At 42.9% G+C, this 19284-nt stretch overlaps 1 protein-coding gene across 1 annotated transcript in view; it reads left to right on the top strand.

The window, feature by feature from the left end:
* Window positions 1-19284, top strand: part of MALRD1 (MAM and LDL receptor class A domain containing 1) — a 954719-nt gene that overhangs the window by 702302 nt on the left and 233133 nt on the right. Inside the window, exons 36-37 of the mRNA XM_029587045.1 lie at window positions 10031-10156; window positions 11230-11296. Of these exons, the coding sequence (XP_029442905.1) occupies window positions 10031-10156; window positions 11230-11296 (193 nt within the window). The remainder of the gene's footprint in view (window positions 1-10030; window positions 10157-11229; window positions 11297-19284) is intronic.

The following is a 19284-nucleotide window of genomic DNA, read 5'->3' as shown; positions in this document are numbered from 1 at the left end:
CATACACATTCAAGCACGTGCACAGCTTCCGCTTTCTCCCCCAGAGCAGGAAGATCAGCTGCCTCTCCTGCTGCCACCGGACTCCTGCTATCTTCGGGCGTCGGGCCGTACTGCCCGCCGAACTTCCTGTCGGGGGGGTGGGGGGAGCGGAAGCGCAGCGCACAACGTCCGCTTCCTCCCTCCCCCCCCCAAGCAGGAAGATCGGCGGGCCATACGGCCCGACGCCCAAAGATAGCAGGAGGCCGGTGGCAGCAGGAGAGGCAGCTGATCTTCCTGCTTTGGGGGAGAAAGCGGAAGCTGTGCGCGGCGCTTCCACTCCCCCACCCCCAAACAGGAAGTTCGGCGGGCCGTTTGGCCCGAAGATGGCAGGAGAACGGGTGGCAGCAGGAGAGGCAGCTGATCTTCCTGCTTTGGGGGAGAAAGCGGAAGCTGTGCGCGGCGCTTCCGCTCCCCCAAACAGGAAGTTCGGCAGGCCGTTTGGTACGAAGATAGCAGGAGAACGGGTGGCAGCAGGAGAGGCAGCTGATCTTCCTGCATTGGGGGGAGGAAGCGGAAGCTGCGCACGGCGCTTCCGCTCCCCCCCCCCCGAACAGGAAGACCGGTTGGCCATACGGCCGCAGCAGCGCTTCCCCATGTGTGCCGTGATGGCACGCGAGGCGTGGGTTCTCTTGTTCGCTGTCGCGGGGATGGGATCCCGCGACAGCCTTGCAGTTCCGGTGCCAGTTGGGTGGGCCTGGGTCTAAGTTGGGTGGTGGGCACCTGCCCACCCAGGCCCACCCGTGGCTACGCCACTGCTTCCCGCGCATCACTTCCTGTTCCGGGTCAGGGGGGGGGCGGGAAGAAGAAAAGGGCAGCCGCGGATGCAACAGCTTTTTTTTTTTTTTTGCACCGCGGGGCAGGGGCGGGCTGCCGGCAGCGGCTCTTTTATTTTTATCGGGGGGGGGGGCGGCGGCTTAATGCAGCTCTCTTAATTTTACCGGGGCAGTGCCGCCCCCGGGAAGCTGGCGCCCTAGGCGACCGCCTAGTTCGCCTAGTGCTTCCGATGGCCCTGGCGCTAGGTCTAGAGAACTGTGCGTGCGGGGAGGAAGGGTGCGCCTGACACTGCCGCACTGTTTTTACCGCGGCCTTACTGTATCGACCTGTAAGCTAGACTACTGCAATGTTCTTCTCCTTGGCCTCCCTGAGATATTTACCAAACGCTTACAGATGGTCCAGAATGCTGTGGCTAGATTACTCACAAACTCAAACAAAAGAGCCCACATCACACCTATATTACAAGGACTTCACTGGCTTCCGTTCAAATCCAGGATCACCTTTAAAATATTGATGATGATCCACAAGGACATTCATGGCATCGCCCACCTCAAATTAAGCTCTCAGCTCAGCATACACACATCCGAGAGACCAATCAGAAACGCCTATAAAGGAACTTTATACGCACCACCGATCAAAACCACCCTAAGAAAACATGCCATCTCTACAGCCGGGCCCACCATTTGGAACTCGCTACCTCCGGAGCTACGTCTAGAACCCTGTACTCAATCTTTTAAGAAACACCTCAAAACCTGGCTCTTTAGAAAAGCATTCCCGGAGTCTCAAGAACAGTCAGACACGGGTCAAAGGACATAACTGGACACCAGAGAGCCTCATTCGCGTCCCTGACCACCTTCACTAGTCCACCCTACCAAGTGTCAATGCCACTTATCCCTTCTCCTCCCCTCCTCTGACCTTCCCCGACCTTCCCCATCCTTAATCGCTTTTAGATTTCGCCCATCAGTACACCACCACCACAGCACTGATGCTCAATCTAAATTGCTTGGTTCTCTTTCACATTCACATTGGGTTTAATCTTGAAGACTGGTTTGTTTGTTTGATTTGTTGATTTTTACCTTTTTTTACTTATAATGTTTTCTTATAATGTTACTCATAATGTTATCTGTTTCTGACTACTTGTTTCAATGTAACGCCACAGCCGCGATTGTTCAGTTTCAATGGAAACCGATTTGATTTGATTTGATATCTTCTTTCAAGAATGTCGGTATATAAGAATTCTAAATAATTAAATAATCAAATAAATAAATAAATAAATAAATAACCTGAAAGTTTAGGAAGCGGAGATTTCTACTTCCAATCCCGTTTTCCAAACTTTCAAGTTGTCTTTGGGACACCAGGCTATCTTTAACAAAAGACATACTCGATGTTTGCAAGTTAACAATATGTTGAGCAGCTACCAAACATTGATTTTCTAATTTATCTAAACGTATTATATGTTCCTGAAGTTTATTTTTTGTCTCATTATTGAAAGATCCAAACTGAGCCATTGCTTGTGACAGTAACTTCTCCATATTATTTACTGACCTCCATACATCAACTAGAGTTACATTTCTCAAATCTGGCAAATCTACAGTTATATAATCCATTTTCTCTGCTGCTGCCTTTATAGAACCTTCCAATTTTGTTCTTCAACAAACTTTTCTACCTCACTAGGCTTTTCCTTAGGGCTTTCTACTATAGGTAAAAACACACTTGAATTATTAAAATCACTACCGGTATTAATCTCACATTTCTGAGGTGATGAATGTTGGCCTGGACTCTGTATTGAGCCCGATGAAAAGGAATCTTCAGTATTGGGGTTCAAAGATTCAAGATTAGCTATACGAGTTATATGTGTGTCCATTGGACCCCTTACCGTTGAAGTATTTGATGTTGAAGAAAAACCTTTATTTTTCTTTTCCTGCCCATGTTTCTTATTATTCGGGCGCTGTCGAGGGATGATGAACACACAAGGGGCTCGCCCCTTTGGTACCGCACCTGCCGCTGGGCGCCGCAAATCCCTGGCTTTTATCCCAGTAGGAACGTCTCAGGCAGATGATGTCACAGGAGGGCGTGACCGAGCACTCCTCTCAAACAAAAACCTCGATGTTCTCGGCCCCTTAGCAGTCCTTCTGGCCACTTCCCCTAGCAAAAGTGGAGTCTCTCCAGCTGTACTCCCAAAGGTTCTGCCACAAACCCCTGGCTTTTATTTTGGTAGGAAAGTCTCAGGCAGATGATGTCACAGGGGGCGTGTCTGAGCACTCCTCTCAAACACAAACCTCGATGTTCTTGGCCCCTTAGCAGTCCTTCTGGCTACTTCTCCTAGTGAAAGGGGAGTCTCTCCAACTGTACTCCCAAAGGTTCTGCCGCAAACCCCTGGCTTTTATCCCGGTAGGAACGTCTCAGGCAGATGATGTCACAGGGGTGCGTGTCTGAGCACTCCTCTCAAACACAAACCTCGATGTTCTCGGCCCCTTAGCAGTCCTTCTGGCCACTTCCCCTAGCGAAAAGAGAGTCTCTCCAGCTGTACTCCCCAGGTTACATACTTTTATGCATGGGGTATTTTATTTATTTTAATTTGCTTTATTTGTATTGTTGGATTTTATAAGACATGGGCAATTTTCATATAAGCGGATAGCATTGGCTTTATTAGTACTATTTTCTCTTTCACTGATAACACACTTTCCTCATTGTGTGCCATGTCAATTTGAAGATTACAAAATCACATTTTGGTTTGTTTTGGAAGTGTACTGCCTTGACCAATAATGTTAGTCCCAACTGAAAAATCAAACTAACTAGGTCAGAGAAAGCAACTTCATTCTGGGTGGTTTGTCTTGTGCTGAATAGGTATGTAATTGTGGTAGTATAAATACATTGCCTCTGCCTTCAGACATGACACCAGTCTTTTCATGTGTGCTTTTCTACATAAATCTACTCATCCCAGTGAAACAGTAGATGAAGCAAAGAGAAAGTCATATATTTCAGCTTATGTCATCCTAATCAGTTTCTGATTCTTTTCACATGATTATTGGTCTGATTTACTATGGCTTTTTTCCCAGTCTGTGTCTATGGGAATAAAGGTTAGTAAATCAAGCCCTCACTTGGAGAGGCCATGCTTCCAGACAGCTTTAGTGCATTCTGTGAATAGATTCTGATAAAGGCATGAACCTAAATATATTTTGTCTTTCTTTGGAACATCCCTCCAGATAAGGAGACAATAATTTCTCATCCACTCTGTTTATTCACAGACTTTAGTGACATTTCTGGAGAGGTGATGTACATAAAGATGAAACAGAATGTTTCCTTACATGTGTGGCAGCCCCTTGGGTCGGCCACTAGTTGGCCCGAGGTCCCTGCTAAGAACCTTTACACTTATGAGCCTTCCATCCCTTTCTGCCCCTCCCAACCTGGAGGGTTTGGATTGGATGCCTCATCCTATTTAATGCAGCTGTTTTTAGTAAATCAGTATGAACATTTTGATTTAGATTCAGAGCAGTGGGGATGCAGCTTTTCCACTCTCTGGTGAGGCCTCCCTGCCTCATCACGTAATTCAGTTTGAAGGAGAATTCTCGCAGTGCATTCTCTTCCAGACAATCTCCCTCCTGGTTTTTTACAGTGAGATAGATTTTTGCTGGATCCCCTTTCGGGACTCCATGAAGGAGCTGAAGACCCGTGAGCCCACTCTATTGCCAAGGTGAGGCAAGCACCAATGACAGCACCCACAGCGTGACATTTTTGATGGCTAAGATGTTTCCTGTTTTCAGAAGGGATGGCTGCTTAAACATTGCACCCTTTGGAGAAGACTCGCTCCCTGGACACAAAGGACAAGGACTAAAGACTTATTAGCCCTAATCTACTCCCTAGATGGGGCAAGTACCAGTGGATTTTCAGAGAGCCGGTATTTGTATATTGTTTGTGGGGAAGCTTTTTGATTCACTCGCCCCCATTGGATTCCAGGACTGAGTTAGCCTGGTTCCCACATTCTAAAGACTTTTCTTGCAAGAGAAGTCATCAGTACCAACATCAATGGGAAGGACTACGATCTTGGAGTTTCCCAATAGGATCTCCACCCCATGGGACCAGGACAGGCTGGGCAATCGTGAATAAACTGGACACAGGTAGGACTTTCCATGTTTGAGGGAACCCCTCCAATAGGATTTCTGTTTAGCCCACTGGGAGAGCTTTGTACACTTTAAAATCACCATGGGAAGCTTTAACCAGATCCCTGAGATAAAGGACACCTACCCAGAAGGGAAAAAAAAACACCTTTGCACACCAGACAGCTGTAAATTCACCTTTGTGAAAAATGTACTTAAAATTAATTGTTAAAGAATCAGTAAACATTAAATTTAACATCCAGTGCCTTGTCCTACCTGGTTTGTCCTGCCATATCACCCCTTGAGATGCACCACAGAGAAAGAGACACACATACACCACTGCTTGGGGCACAAGCGAGAGTTACCCTTCACGAAAAGGATTCCACCCTTGGGACAGAGAGTAAAGTTATGTGAGAAGTGCAAACTGGAGCAGCCCCAAGGAATAAATATGTTTCTGTGCCCTTGGGACTTAAAACCCCCCAGCCAGGGTTACACATGCAATATCTGTAGAATAATGACAATGGATATTCAAAGCTTGTTTCCATTCAGGTACCATGTATCATCATAATACAACTCTGGTCCTATTTCACACCTTAGATCTAACATCAACAGATTCACACACTAAAAAATAAAAAAAATAAAAATAAAAAAAACAGGTTCAGGCAATCCTGCAACAGAGCCCAAGTATGCATGCACTTTAATTCATTTCAAATGGTACTTCCAAATATACATTTTTTAAAAACTTTCATGTATATGCATTGTTTTCAACCACACTCCTAACATATCCACCCCCCCCCCCCCCCCATCCTTGACTGCCACTTTTTAATACGACTAAAAACAGACACAATGTGAAAGTATACCTACACTTTCAGGCAGTTGAAAAGCCAGTTATGCAGATTTGGCCAGTCATCATCTTCAGTTTTGGTAGCTGGGATGGTAACTTTCAAACTGGCGCGTGGGCGCACCATGGTATGTATACTTCAGTGCGCTCTCAGATATGCGACAATTTTATAATTTGCACACATATATGTGCACATGTTGTGACATAGCCTGACTGTGTAATTTTAAGAGGGTACGTGCCTATGCACATAAATCCTGCTTCTACTGTGTAAGCCGGGGAAATCTGAAAGCGACATGCATCCATGCCACTGTCAGTTTCACTAGTTCATCCACCACTTCACCCAGTTAACAGCTAGGACCTTCAAACCCTGCTCAGGTTTGATAGTCTGCACTCCCTCAGTTACCCCGGACCCTTTAAACCCCTGGGTGTTTTTTTTTTTTACTTTTAAATTACACCTCCTCCATAGCAGAAGTAAATTTACGTGGCAGGGGATATGTTCGCGCACCTAGGCATGAAATTGTTTTAGATGTGCGTGCAGCAGGAGATACATGTGCATCTGACTAGCTTTTAAAATTAGTGGGTGTGTGCGAACCTGACTTGTGCTTGCACCCCTTAATTGTTGCACGCACCAGACTTTTAAAATCTACATCTGTATCTCAGAAGGGTTAAACTAGAGTCAGCAAAATGGTGTGAGATTTGCACCAAAACCTGTGTGAGGTGAGACTTAAGGACATAAATATGTATGTCTTAGAGGACAAGAGGGAGAGGGTGGATATGTTAGAGATATTAAATAACTGAAAGAGTTTGATAATGCATAAGTAAACCTTTGTTAATAGAAAGGAAGTTCTAGAATGATGGTGTCATGATATGAAGCTCCAAAAATATAGATTCAGGAACAATGTCAAGAAACATTTTATCACAGAAAAAAATAGTGCATGACTAAATTGCCCTCTCAGAATAGATGGTGGAAGGTCACAAACTTCAAAAAGGCATCAGGTAAACACAGAAAATCCTTATTTTAAATTAGTGAAGGGATAATGAAAGCATAAAATAGTGTCAACGCAGACCATGAGGGTAGCCAATAGGAGTAACCTGCATTGAATAGTGATTATGACTCTAACTGCAATGGAATGATTTCATCAAGATTCTAGGAGGGTATTGGTGTAATCTGCATGCAGTGTTAGTTATGACCCTAACAGTTCTTTTTCTGCCATCTCCAAGTTAGTGGCATGGTTGTCATGATCATTGCTACTTATGCTTTGGTTGGAATGACCAAAGACCATTGCAAGCATTCAGATGTTAAAGCCAGAACAACAGTTTCATGGGAGGCCTACCCACCTGGCTAGTCACTGATATAGGGGCACCCTCAGGGGCTAATACAATTTGCAGGGATAAGTACCTCTCACAAGGCATCAAGAAAGAATGAGTAGGGATGGTCAGAAGGCAACCATTTTCTACCAAAGCTTAGATGTCCTCTTCTACATTTATGCCTCTGTTATGGGACTTTCTGATACAACTGCTCCAGTGTGGTCTGGATCCAGTGAATTTGGTGAAAGAGATTGGAGTGACTAATGTTAGCGTTTGCATGGATGGTATTGGCTTTGTGTGAAATAAATTTGCTAGCATACAAAAAGTACTTGCATCCGACGGCCGGCTTGCAGGAGGTCTCTCCTGGACCCCCGCTGGACCACCAGGGACTTTTGACAAGTCTTGGGGGACCTTCCTGATCCCCACAAGACTTGCCAAAAATTCAGCAGGGGTCCGGGAGCGACCTCCTGCATGCCGGCCGTTGGATGCCAGTACTCAAAATGGCGCCGATCGCCTTTGCCCTCACCCCGTCACAGGAGCCCACCATCGGCCTCTGTGACATAGTGAGGGCAAAGGCGATCGGCGCCATTTTGAATACTGGCAGCCGATCGCCTTTGCCCTCACCCCATCACAGGGGCTGACCGTCGGCCCCTGTGACATAGTGAGGGCAAAGGCGATCGGTGCCATTTTGAGTACTGGCATCCAACGGCCAGAGTACAGGAGGTCACTCCCGGACCCCCGCTGGACTTTTGGCAAGTCTTGTGGGGGTCAGGAGGGTCCCCCAAGACTTGCCAAAAGTTCCTGTTGGTCCAGCGGGGGTCCGGGAGCAACCTCCTGCACTCGGACTGTTGGCTGCCAGTAATCAAAATGGCGCCGATAGCCTTTGCCCATACTATGTCACAGGGGCTACTGGTGCCATTGGTCAGCCCCTGTCACATGATAGGAGCACAAGATGGCACCGATGGCCATGTGACAGGGGCTGAAAGGCTATCGGCACAATTTTGAAACCAGCACCAAGGGTGTGAGTGCAGGGATGGCTCCCGGACCCCCAGGTGGACCACCAGGGACGTTTGGTAAGTCTTGGGGGGGTCAGGAGGGTGGGGGGGTTGTAGTTAATTTAATTTTAGTGGGGGAACAAATCAAAATGGATGTATTAACGAATCGGGGCGCCATATGGACAAATGCAATGTATCCGCCCCCCGACGAATACAAATCCTGAATGTAACATATGGCGTCCCTCTGCACATCCCTAGTGTGAAGCAACAATCAAGGAAACAAACAGAATATTAGGGATTATCAGGAAAGGAATGGAGAATATCATAACAGAGACTATCATAATACCTCTGCGTAGCTCCATGGTGAGACCGCATCTGGAGTGCTATACAGACAATACTAGTCACTGCACCTAAAAAAAGATATATAGCTGAACTGAAAAATTTACAGAGAAAGGGAATCAAAATGATAAAATAATGCACACCCCTTCACCCCCCCCCCTCCCATGAGAAAAGGCTAAAGAGGTTAGGGCTATTCAGATTGGAGAAGAGACTGCTGAGGGGAAATATAATAGAGGTCTCTAAAATCATGAATGGAATACAAAAGATAAATGCAAATCAGTTGTTTACATTTTCAAAAAATACAAAGACTCAGGGACACTGAAGTTAGTAAGTAGCACATTTTAAACAACTATGGGGAAAATAATTGTTCACTCTATGCACAATTAAGGTTTGAAATTCATTGTCAGAGAATGTGGTAAAGGCAGTTAGGGTAGTTGGCTTTAAAAAAGGTTTTGATAAGTTCTTACAGGAATAGTCCATAAACCGTTATTAACTAGGTAGTTTGGGGAAAATCATTACATATTCCTGGGCATTAGCAGCATGGATTCTAATTACTTTCCAGGATCCTGCCAGGTCCTTGTGACCTAGATTGGCCACTGTTGTACTCTTAGTCTGACCCAGTAAGGAAATTATTATGTTTTATATTTTTTGACCTGGCATTTGACATGCTGGTTTCTGGTGGTGAGTGGAGAGGTCACCTTGGTAGGAGAGGTGGGAGAGTCTGTGGGCTTCTAAATGTGAAATCTTTGTCCTTGCCCATTTAGTTGTTTGGTGTGTCATAGTATTTTATTTTTGTGTCCATCCTCATGTCTGATCCAAAGTTTGCTTCCATTGTTGGGGGTGCCTAACTTAGTCCTGGATTTTCTAAAATTGCAGGGCTTTGTGAATTGCACGGTAACGGAGGGCAGGGGGGCGAAGTGGGGGGGGGGGGGGCAGGCCTGCGAAAGCTGACAGTGATGGCACCACCGCGGTGTTATCGCTGCCGGCTTTCGCACCCAATAGTGCCATCATGAAAGGTAGCACTATTGGGCACGCTACTGGCAGCAATAAAGGGTCATACCTTATCGCCGCCAGTGAAGTTTACACAGTGTCCACCCCAACTCCGCCCCGATCTAGCTATCGCACGCGTGCGATATAGTTAGAAAATAACCCCCTTTAAGCATCTAAATTTAGGAAAGTGAATTGCATCCCTAAATTTAGGGGCCTCTGTTTTCGAACCGTAAGTTATACAGAGTTTCTGTCTAAAGGATTGGTTCCTAATTTCCACTAAAACTGTGCTGAACCTTAGGCCCCTAAATGGAGACGGCTGGGTCAACTTTCTTTGAAAAGTGGCCTCTCTGTCTTTTGGCATTTTTGTAATGAGATGTCAAGTAAGGTCCTGCCCATTCTGTGCATATTAAGGATACTTTCTCAAGTGTGGGGATATTAAATCCTAGTGGTTTGTCTAAATTTTGGTGCAGGTTGAATTATTAGGGTCAACAAAATTCCCCTGTTAAAAGAATCACATTTGACTTAGGAAAGATGCATTCTGTCCTATTCTATTTTATTCATTTTCCATTGATTTTGGATAAAAACACTGTACAAATAAAAGTCGTAATGATGGTTCTGACCATGACCCCCATGTTGCTTTCTTTCAGGCAGTAAAGAGTGCTTCAATGGTTCTCTGCTTTGTCAATCGAATAATACATGTGTGCCAGTCTCCCAGCGCTGTGATGGTGTCACAGACTGCATAGATTTCAGCCTCGATGAATCTAGCTGCTCAGGTAGTCAATTTCATATCAAAACTCCATTTGAATAGCAAGCCAGGGTGATTTTATTTAACCCCCAGACTGATAGCAAAGAAAAAGTTATTATTCTGAACAATAGTGTTTTGATGGAAGACTTCATGGTCAATGCTTGCTGAATGGTGGCAAACATCAAATGGAAAATATACTGTGCAGCTGTAGCTATGCACCTGGAATGAAAGTATTTTCTAACGATCTAGTTTAGTAGAGTAATGAAAAGCAGCAATAATCTGTCTAACTCAACTGAGTCCTGCAGTTGTATTAAAGTGAATGTTTAGATGCAGTGCCAGCTATAATGCTGTGAAAAGATCAGTGGATAGGTGACAGGATTATGCAAATATTGCTGTTGTTGTTGTTTTAAATTGAAACTATTTTGGGTGAGTGTGATTACACTAACCCAAATAATCTAATAAATATATAAAATGATTTATGGCATTCCGCATGGCTTCAAGGAGATTTTATGGACACTGTTAATTTGGTTACTCTGAACAAGAAAAACATAATTCATTTTACTGATATCATTAATTGTTTTAAACTAAAGAGGAGAATGATAAACTGTAGTTGAAGGAAACTGCAAATATCTTTAACAACATCAAAACAGAGTATTATGCCTTTCTTTTAAATTTTATATATATATAATTTGTTTCTCACTGTTCATTTTCTGTGCCCTGGGACAAATTCAGAATTTCACATAACATATTAGCTTTCAGGATTAGATAGTTATCTGGTTATAAAAATGAATTAAAATGTTATTTGTGAAATAAACTAAAGAACATTTTATTCTGTTGAGACTGACTTCTCCAGGGTTTTATGTGCCTGTAAGTACCATCAGCATCTAATGAGTAACAAGGGCATATAGCAGAAGGCAAACATCTGTTCATCCTCACGTTTAAACAATTAATAGGAAGAGTAGACACACGGTTTGAATAATTATCGAAAGATAAACATTTGCAAACAGCTCATTTTCTCTGGTGGATGATATTGACATTCTTCATGCTTTCGGGCTGCAGGGTCGCTTGGTTCTGGTCATCCTTATTTATTTTATTTCACAGAATGCCCAGTGCGATACTGCCAAAATGGAGGAACATGTGTCCTTAAGAAGAAAGTTCCCTTGTGCCAGTAAGATTCACTACCCTTTCACTTTTATGAGGGAGTTTCCTACAAAAAGAGATGGCACGGTTTCAGTGATTTGTGTATTTTCCAAATAAAGTTGCAGATTTCAAGTCTGTTTTCATCTAGTTGAATGCAGAATTAGAGAGAAAGAAGTGCATGAGAGAATTTCAAAGGGATATTATCTATCAAATGGCATTTCAGCTGTCTTTCATTAGATTAGATTGCTTCATATAACCAAGTTTTCTGTTTCTCCTATTGCACATCAGCATTTAGAAGCACACACAGGTTTGAAAAATGCTGCTTTATTGCAGTAGACTTCCTGAGCATTTAAAACCATCTCTTAGCCACCTTGAGGTGCTAGCTCTGTATACATTTCTGTCGTATGTCTTGCATATTGTTACTTTTTTATTATAGTTCAAGTGCTGCTTTCTCATAGTAAGTCAAGAAAAGGTGAAATAGCTATCTGTATTCCACCCCACAAAAATGTTATTTTGCTAGCTGTGGTAGAAGTGCAAATAAGGAATGTTTATTTCCATATGCAATATATGAACCATAGAAAGTACTGTTTTTATGACTTTTGCAGAGCATTTGTTTAAAAATTATGGCCTGATGATATTACTGAGGGGACTGTATCAATACTGAAACATAAAGATAAAAGTTCAGAACACCCTTGCAGCATCTAAGGCAGTAGACTCCACACTCGCCCGCACAAGACCCAACAGCAGAATAAACTGTAGAAAACATTCACCTTTTCCGAAAATCCATCTTTAAACTGTCAGAAGCAGGGAAGGATGCCAACAATTTTGACAACAGAGTTTTGATTCTGTCTTTCAAGGGTTCTGCAACTCCTCCCAAGCTAGCATTTTCCATAACCTCTCGTCCACCATCCCATAACTTTTAAATGAACAAAACTTTGCGTGGAGGTGGGGGGTTTCAAAGTTTGGGAATGATGGTGGGGCAGAGGGCATAAAAGGGGACAAATGGAACATTTTCCCATAGGAAATGCATGGTGGGAAAATTCAGGTGCTTAGAACTGCACAACCACTGCATGATCCAAAAGAAACGTAATGTCCGGACAGAGGGCAAGAGGAACTTTAGTTGCATGAAATGAAATTTACAGTTGAAAGAGAGCAAAGCTGGAGGATAGCAAAGTTGACTCTTTTGAAAAACAAATCCATGGGTGAGGGGGGGAATGTTTGAAATGAGGCTATCTAGAATGTTACACTTTTTACTTGTTAATGATGCCATTAAATAATAGCAGAACAGGATTGATCCATTTGAAACCACATTATCTTTCCTCTTAGTTGACATTGACCATTAATCGCGTCTCTCTTTCATCTGATTATTATCAAGTATACTTCTTACTTTTGTTTATAAATACATCACATCAGATGGAGTTAAAAACCTTATTGATATCAAGATATATCACATTTACTGCTTGTCCTTTACTCACAGGAAAACAAGTTTTATTTGTCTTGATTTGTTCTTCACAAAATCATGTTGGTTATTTATCACCAGTGATATACTATCAGTTTCTCATTAAAGGGCTTTCATCACAACAAATCTAGTCAGTTATGCACCATTTGTTAAAACCATTTGCTTTTTATAAACTAATTTAGTAAGGAGCTCCTAAGCACCATCTCTAGCATGCTGCTAACAACTTGCCACCATTTAGATACTTGAAAATTTAATGATTGCTTAATGATCTACTCTGACATTTTCCCAGGTACTGAAGTTAAATTGACTGGTATATAATTCCTTGAATTTTCTTTTTTCCTCATGCTAAAAATAGGCACTATGGTGAGTCTATTACTAGATCTCTTTAAAACTGAGAGTCATCACCCAGTTTCAACCCAGGTTAGTTGCTGTGGTATTCACTACTGCTGTACATGAGTACCGCAGCCTAGAGAACACTAAAGATGTGCAATCGTTTTGAAACACATTCAAAAAATGGTACTGAGGCCATTCTTATTTCAAATGGAATTTTCAGATTCTTAACATTTAAAAAAAAAAAAAAAAGGCCTCCTACAGCTCTGAAAACCCCCTCCTTCCCAGGAAAATCTAAACCCAGGGTCAAGCCTCACTGGCTGGGGCCTCCTTGGGTGCCTCTGATCCCACTCTGGGCCCAAAATATTAATATGGCCAGGCTTGAGCCATATATCATAATGGCACTGGCCACACTGGTGGATGGTGCCAATCTTACATAAATTCAGCACCATCCTCAAGGCAAATGTTGGCATTTGTAAAGTGAAAAGAGTTGGTATGGAATAAATAATGATCACACAAAGGAGCACATAGTAAGGAAGAGGGTGTGCAGCCAGTCAATAATGCTGTTCCATGTTAAATGAAGTGACAACAATACAAGGGATGTCTCAGGAGAACAGGTTTATATAATAAGCTTCTAAGAAATATTAAAGTTACAGTCCACCAACATGGCCATGTTTCGCCATAGGAGTTGTGTTGGGAGGGACGCACGAAGAACAATTTTCAAAGATTGTTATCTAAACAAAAACAAAATCTAAATAAGAACAGTGACATGTATGACAGCTAACAATAAACAAGGGAAGACACAAAGCACATACTCAAAACAAAGGTATACATTTCTGAGTTTTTCTAAATGGGAGGCATCCTGTAAGGAATTATTAAGAAAAAGCAAAGTAAAAAGATAAAGTAAAAGACACACTGTAATAAAAGCAAAAGTATTATGATAAGAAATATATATCTTAACCATACCGGATGTGATTTATAAATTCACAAGCTCACAAGTGCTGTAAAACATAATAATAATGACAATTATTAGGAAAAATAGAAAAATGTGTAATCATGAACTTCATAAAAATAAAAGTAAACAGCCTGTTGTAAAAAAGGTGCAATATTACAAGTGTCAGGTAAAGAATCCGGTTTATCTAAGAAAGACATGCTCATAGGTAAGAGGAAATACCTAGGAAAAAATGGAAAGATAGAAATGAGAGACTAAAAAAACACAATAAACTGTACGTACCAGTGATGTGAAATGTATGGACCTGCCAAATGTAAATTTGGAATGCCTACTGTAAAGGGAAAATTTAAGCGGTTTTCAAAAATTCTTAGAAAGCCCACCAAAAAATCATGGGCCAATCACAAATAGGATAGTAAGATCACATGACAAAGTACATTAGCATTTAAAAGGCCATAGAGGAAGATGACCTGAAAGAAAACAGATATTAAAAAGTGAGTGTAAAGAATACCTGATAGGGAACAGAACTAACTAAAATGTAGGAAAGAACACGACCAAAAAGAAAATTGAAACTAACCCCACTGTATGTGTATAAGCCAAATAGATGGCTAAAACTGCCAGAATAAGAAAAGAGGAATAATGTAAGAAAGGAAATCACTAATCGGAGTCACATAAAAGAAAAAGAAAGAGAAAGAAGGAAGAAGGAAAGCAACAGGTTAAAATAATTTTAGAAATGGGAAATTCTACAAATAGACTAACCATTCTATTTCTTGGTTAAGGCCTGCTGGTGTTAGGGAGTTAAGCTAAAAAATCCAGTGTTGTTCACAGCGAATTAATAAGTTAGAAATATCGCCTCCATGACTAGGGGGAGGGCAATATTCGAGTGTGAAAAACCTCAAAATCAGCAATTGATTGCGAGGAAGACAATCAACTAGCAACAAGTGGAGCCTCCACATGACCTGACTGGAAACTGGATCTGTGTTCAATTATCCTAGTCCTTAGTGGGCGAATCTTTTTACCAATATAGATCAAGGGGCAAGGGCAAAGAATCACATATATAATACCTCTTGTAGTACAGTCAGAGGTGTGATTCAATGGATACGATTTGCCTATATAATAGGATGTACAAATTCAACAAGTGAAAGTGATAAAGGGCAGACTGAACACTGTAGACAAGAATGGTGACCAAGAACTGGAAGGGAAGGTTGTAGAAAACATGGTAATTCAGATTGGACTGAATTATCATGGGAACCTTATGAAACACTGGATGCGGATTAAGAATAGACCAGTGTTGTCAGATGATCTGACAGACCTGTTTGGACCTATCTGAGAATGGAAGGACACAGAGGATTCATGTGAGCGTGGAATAAACAATAAATCTCAGTTGCTCTTTTTAGAACACGTGAAGGGTAGCCCCTTTGGCAAAAGCATGCCAGCAATGATTGTGACTTAGAAATAAAGTCTGAACATGAAGAGCCAGCCTCCCTGTACTAGGTCCTCTTAAGAATATGGTTTGGGTCATCTCCAGCAGCATTTAGACTACTGCCAGGTTTTGCTTGCAATTGCAATTTTGCAGAGCGGATAGACTGCATGGGAAGAAAATTCTGAGCCGCACCCCTGCTCTTACTACTGGGGACATATAGTAGCTATCTGTATTACCTATATATATTGGATTATAGGGACGTGCAGCCAGAAAGTATTCATTGCATTCGGGATACGTATTCTTCAGGGCCCAGATACATTGTATTTGTTCAGTGGCACCCCGATTCATTGATACGTGCATTCGTTTTTCCGGTTACCATTAAAGTCAAGGGGGGAAGTATTTGCAGCCTATTTTTGGCTGCAGAATTGGGGTTTTCTTATAAATTTTGATGAAACTTCTGGGGAGCAATCATCAGAACAACAAAACAGCTCCAAGATACTTAGACTGTGGCAAAGTGGCACCAAAGTGGCATGAATAGCCTAAGGTACTTTAAAGGGGCAAAGGTGTACCAGGAGTGGCAAGAAGAGTGCTTTAATAGAGGCACAAAATAGCAGTGAGAGTGCCAAAAACACACCACAGCTTCAAAAGAGAGCACTGATAAGAGATGCATGAACCCTTGAAGGCAGCACGACAGGCGAAGCGGCAAGACAAGTAGTATCGACATCCTACAGCACAATGAAGGAGGAACATAGCAAGCAGAAAGACTAGCACCAACACACTGAGCAACCATGATAGTGGCCAGAACACCACAAGGAGTTGAGTGAGTCATCTGGTGTATGGCAGCAAGGCACAGAGGGTAGATATAGGCTGGCTACACCCGGGGAAAGTTCCCTTTCCTTTGTGCAAGAAAGGGCTCCCTAGAATGGGTTTGCCCCTAGAGTGGGGTGTTTCCATTGGCGTCTAGTGAGCTCTCCCTGGTCTTTTAAAATCTGGTAGAGTTAGCAGATATACAAAAGAGAATTTTCAAGGCTGAGGTGGAGGAGGTTACCATGTAAACAGCGGTTCAACATGGTCAGAGGGTAGATACAGGCTGGCTACACCTGGGGAGAGTTCCCTTTCTCCGGGAAGGGCTCCTCGGAATGGGTTGGCCACTAGAGTGGAGCACGAGCCTTCAAAGCATGGCGACCTGGAGCAGGGTCTCACTGTGAGCATGGTCTCACTGTGTTGTGTTTGCCACAGTCTAAGTAGCTTGGAGATCTTTTCTTGTTCTGAACATGGGTCAACAGGTGGTAAGATAGACTGCAACAACAGGGAGAGTTCCCATTCCTTTGAGCAGGAAAGGGCTCCTTGGAATGGGTTGGCCCATAGAGTGTGTAATGGTACAAATTGTTAGGATTTAAGCATTTGAAAACAGATCATGACTTCATAAGCAAGACGGAGGAAGTTCTCTTCTCTGCCCTGAAACCAAAGAAAACTGTTTGTTTTATTTAAGGATCCATGCTGTGAAGGATTACTAGTTTGAATTGCCAGAGAATGAGGTTTCCCTTTACAACGAGGGTTCAGCCGTTAGGACTGGACATAAGGCCTGGACGGACAGGCACAGCAGTCGAGGACAGAGGTGAATCCCACCTAGGGACATAAGGCCTGGACAAACAAGCAAAGCAATCGAGGTCAAACCCTTGTAGGCGCATAAGGCCTGGATGGACAGGCAAAGCAATCGAGGTCAAACCCTTGTAGGGACATAAGGCCTGGACGGACAGGCAAAGCAATTGAGGTCAAACCCTTGTAGGGACATAAGGCCTGGATAGACAGGCACAGCAGTGGAGGACAGAGTTGAATCCCACATAGGGACATATGGCCTGGACAGACAGGCAAAGCAATCGAGGACAGAGTCAATCCATGTAGAGACTTAAGGCCTGGACAGACAGGCATAGCAGTCGAGGACAGAGGTGAATCCCACCTAGGGACATAAGACCTAGATGGACAGGCAAAGCAATTGAGGTCAAACGCTTGTAGGGACAAAAGGCCTGGATGAACAGGCACAGCAGTCGAGGACAGAGTTCAATACTATGTAGAGACATAAGGCCTGGACAAACAGGCAAAGCAATCGAGGTCAAACCCTTGTAGGGACATAAGGCCTGGATGGACAGGCAAAGCAATTGAGGTCAAACCCTTATAGGGACATAAGGCCTGGACTGTGAACGGACAGGCACAGCATTTATTTATTTATTTATTTAGAATTTTTCTATAGCGACATTCTTGAACAAAATATCAAATCATATCGGTTTCCATTTAAACAGAACAGTCGCGGCTATGGCGTTACATAGAACATTGAGCAATGAACATGGAACAAGTCAACAATAACAAACAACAGTAAAATAATTCGTCAATGAATAACATAATATATAGAGCAACAACAACTGGGGCGGCTGTGGGCGTAACATCGAATAATACGTTTAATGGAGTATCATTATGAGACTGCATAATAGATAAGGCGTGGCAGGGGCCTAAGGCATAGGGTAGCAATGAGAATCTGGCTGAAGGATGGAGGGAAGGAGGAGTAGGGAGAGGGGAAGGATGTGAGGCGTTGAATCATGATTGGAGGAATATGCTAAGGAAGTAATGGATGATCAAGTATCTCCTTAAAGTCCTGATATGTCATATGCCCAGAGGTTCCCTGGTGACCTGTTATGTCCTTTGACCAGTGTCCGAGTAATGTTGAGATTCTCGGAAGGCTTGTCTGAAGAGCCATGTTTTAAGGTGTTTCTTAAACACCTTAAAACATCGCGTTTCAGGTCAGGCCCTTGTAGGGATGTATGGCCTGGACAGTGGACGGTCAGGCACAGCATTTCAGGTCAGATACATGTGCTGCAGTACTTATATTATCTGGAGCATAGGAGCAGTTGGAACTGCATGATCTGAAATGAGGGTAGGACAAACGTTGGCTTATTGAACCTGTGGGATCAATGAGTGGAAAGTGAGAAAATAGTCAATATGAGAATAGGATGAATGGGGAAATGAGTAGAAAGTATAGTCCAAAGCAGTAGGATGCAATAATCTCCAAGGGTCGGAAAAGCCGAAAGAAGTGGTGAGATGTCATAGTGCAGAAGTGGATTTAGAGTAGTTGGGTCTGGCTGACATTTTCTTGTCCAGTATAGGGTCCATAGGCTGGTTGAAATCTCCTCCGATGATGCATTGTGAGGAATCTATGGCTAGCAATTGTGCAAAAGTAGAATGAAAGAAATGAAAGAAATGAAAGAAATGAAAGAAATCCCGCTTATCAGCATTCGGTGCATATAAACTTTTCCGTGTGAATCTGTAGTTGCAATAGATTCCAGCGGCCATTAGTATCTGCAGAATGTGTGCCAAGACATTTGTGAACCAAGATAGCTGTTCCTCATTTTTTATTTATGGCTGGGCTGAAAAAATCTTGCCCTACCCATTTTTATTGAGGCTTGAGAGACTCTTTAGATGATAAGTGAGTCTCTTGGATGAGGACAATGTCTGCGTGTAAAGATTGAAGATAAGTCAAAATTGTTTTCCCCTTAATGGGATGTGTGAAGCCATTCACATTCAGTGAGGCCATGGTAAAGGCAGAGATTTTAGAAACCATCCGGAACCCCCCCAAAAATTGATTCCTTACTAGGGACAATGAGATGTACCATTTGTATCCTCACACCTAGCTGGTAAAAATGAGATTCAGACATCACTTGTCCAGTGGGTTTAGATGTTGCCATAGAAAAAAAATAGAAGGTAGGAGATGTATGAAGAAAGAAAGAAAGAAGCCAAAAACAGGAATGGGTATAGAAAAAATTTCAAAGTCCACAAAAACTGTGTAGTGCATATGCACCAGTT

This window comes from Rhinatrema bivittatum, chromosome 2, assembly GCF_901001135.1.
Source record: "Rhinatrema bivittatum chromosome 2, aRhiBiv1.1, whole genome shotgun sequence".
Taxonomy (NCBI): domain Eukaryota; kingdom Metazoa; phylum Chordata; class Amphibia; order Gymnophiona; family Rhinatrematidae; genus Rhinatrema; species Rhinatrema bivittatum.
This window is presented reverse-complemented; position numbering and strand designations above follow the sequence as displayed.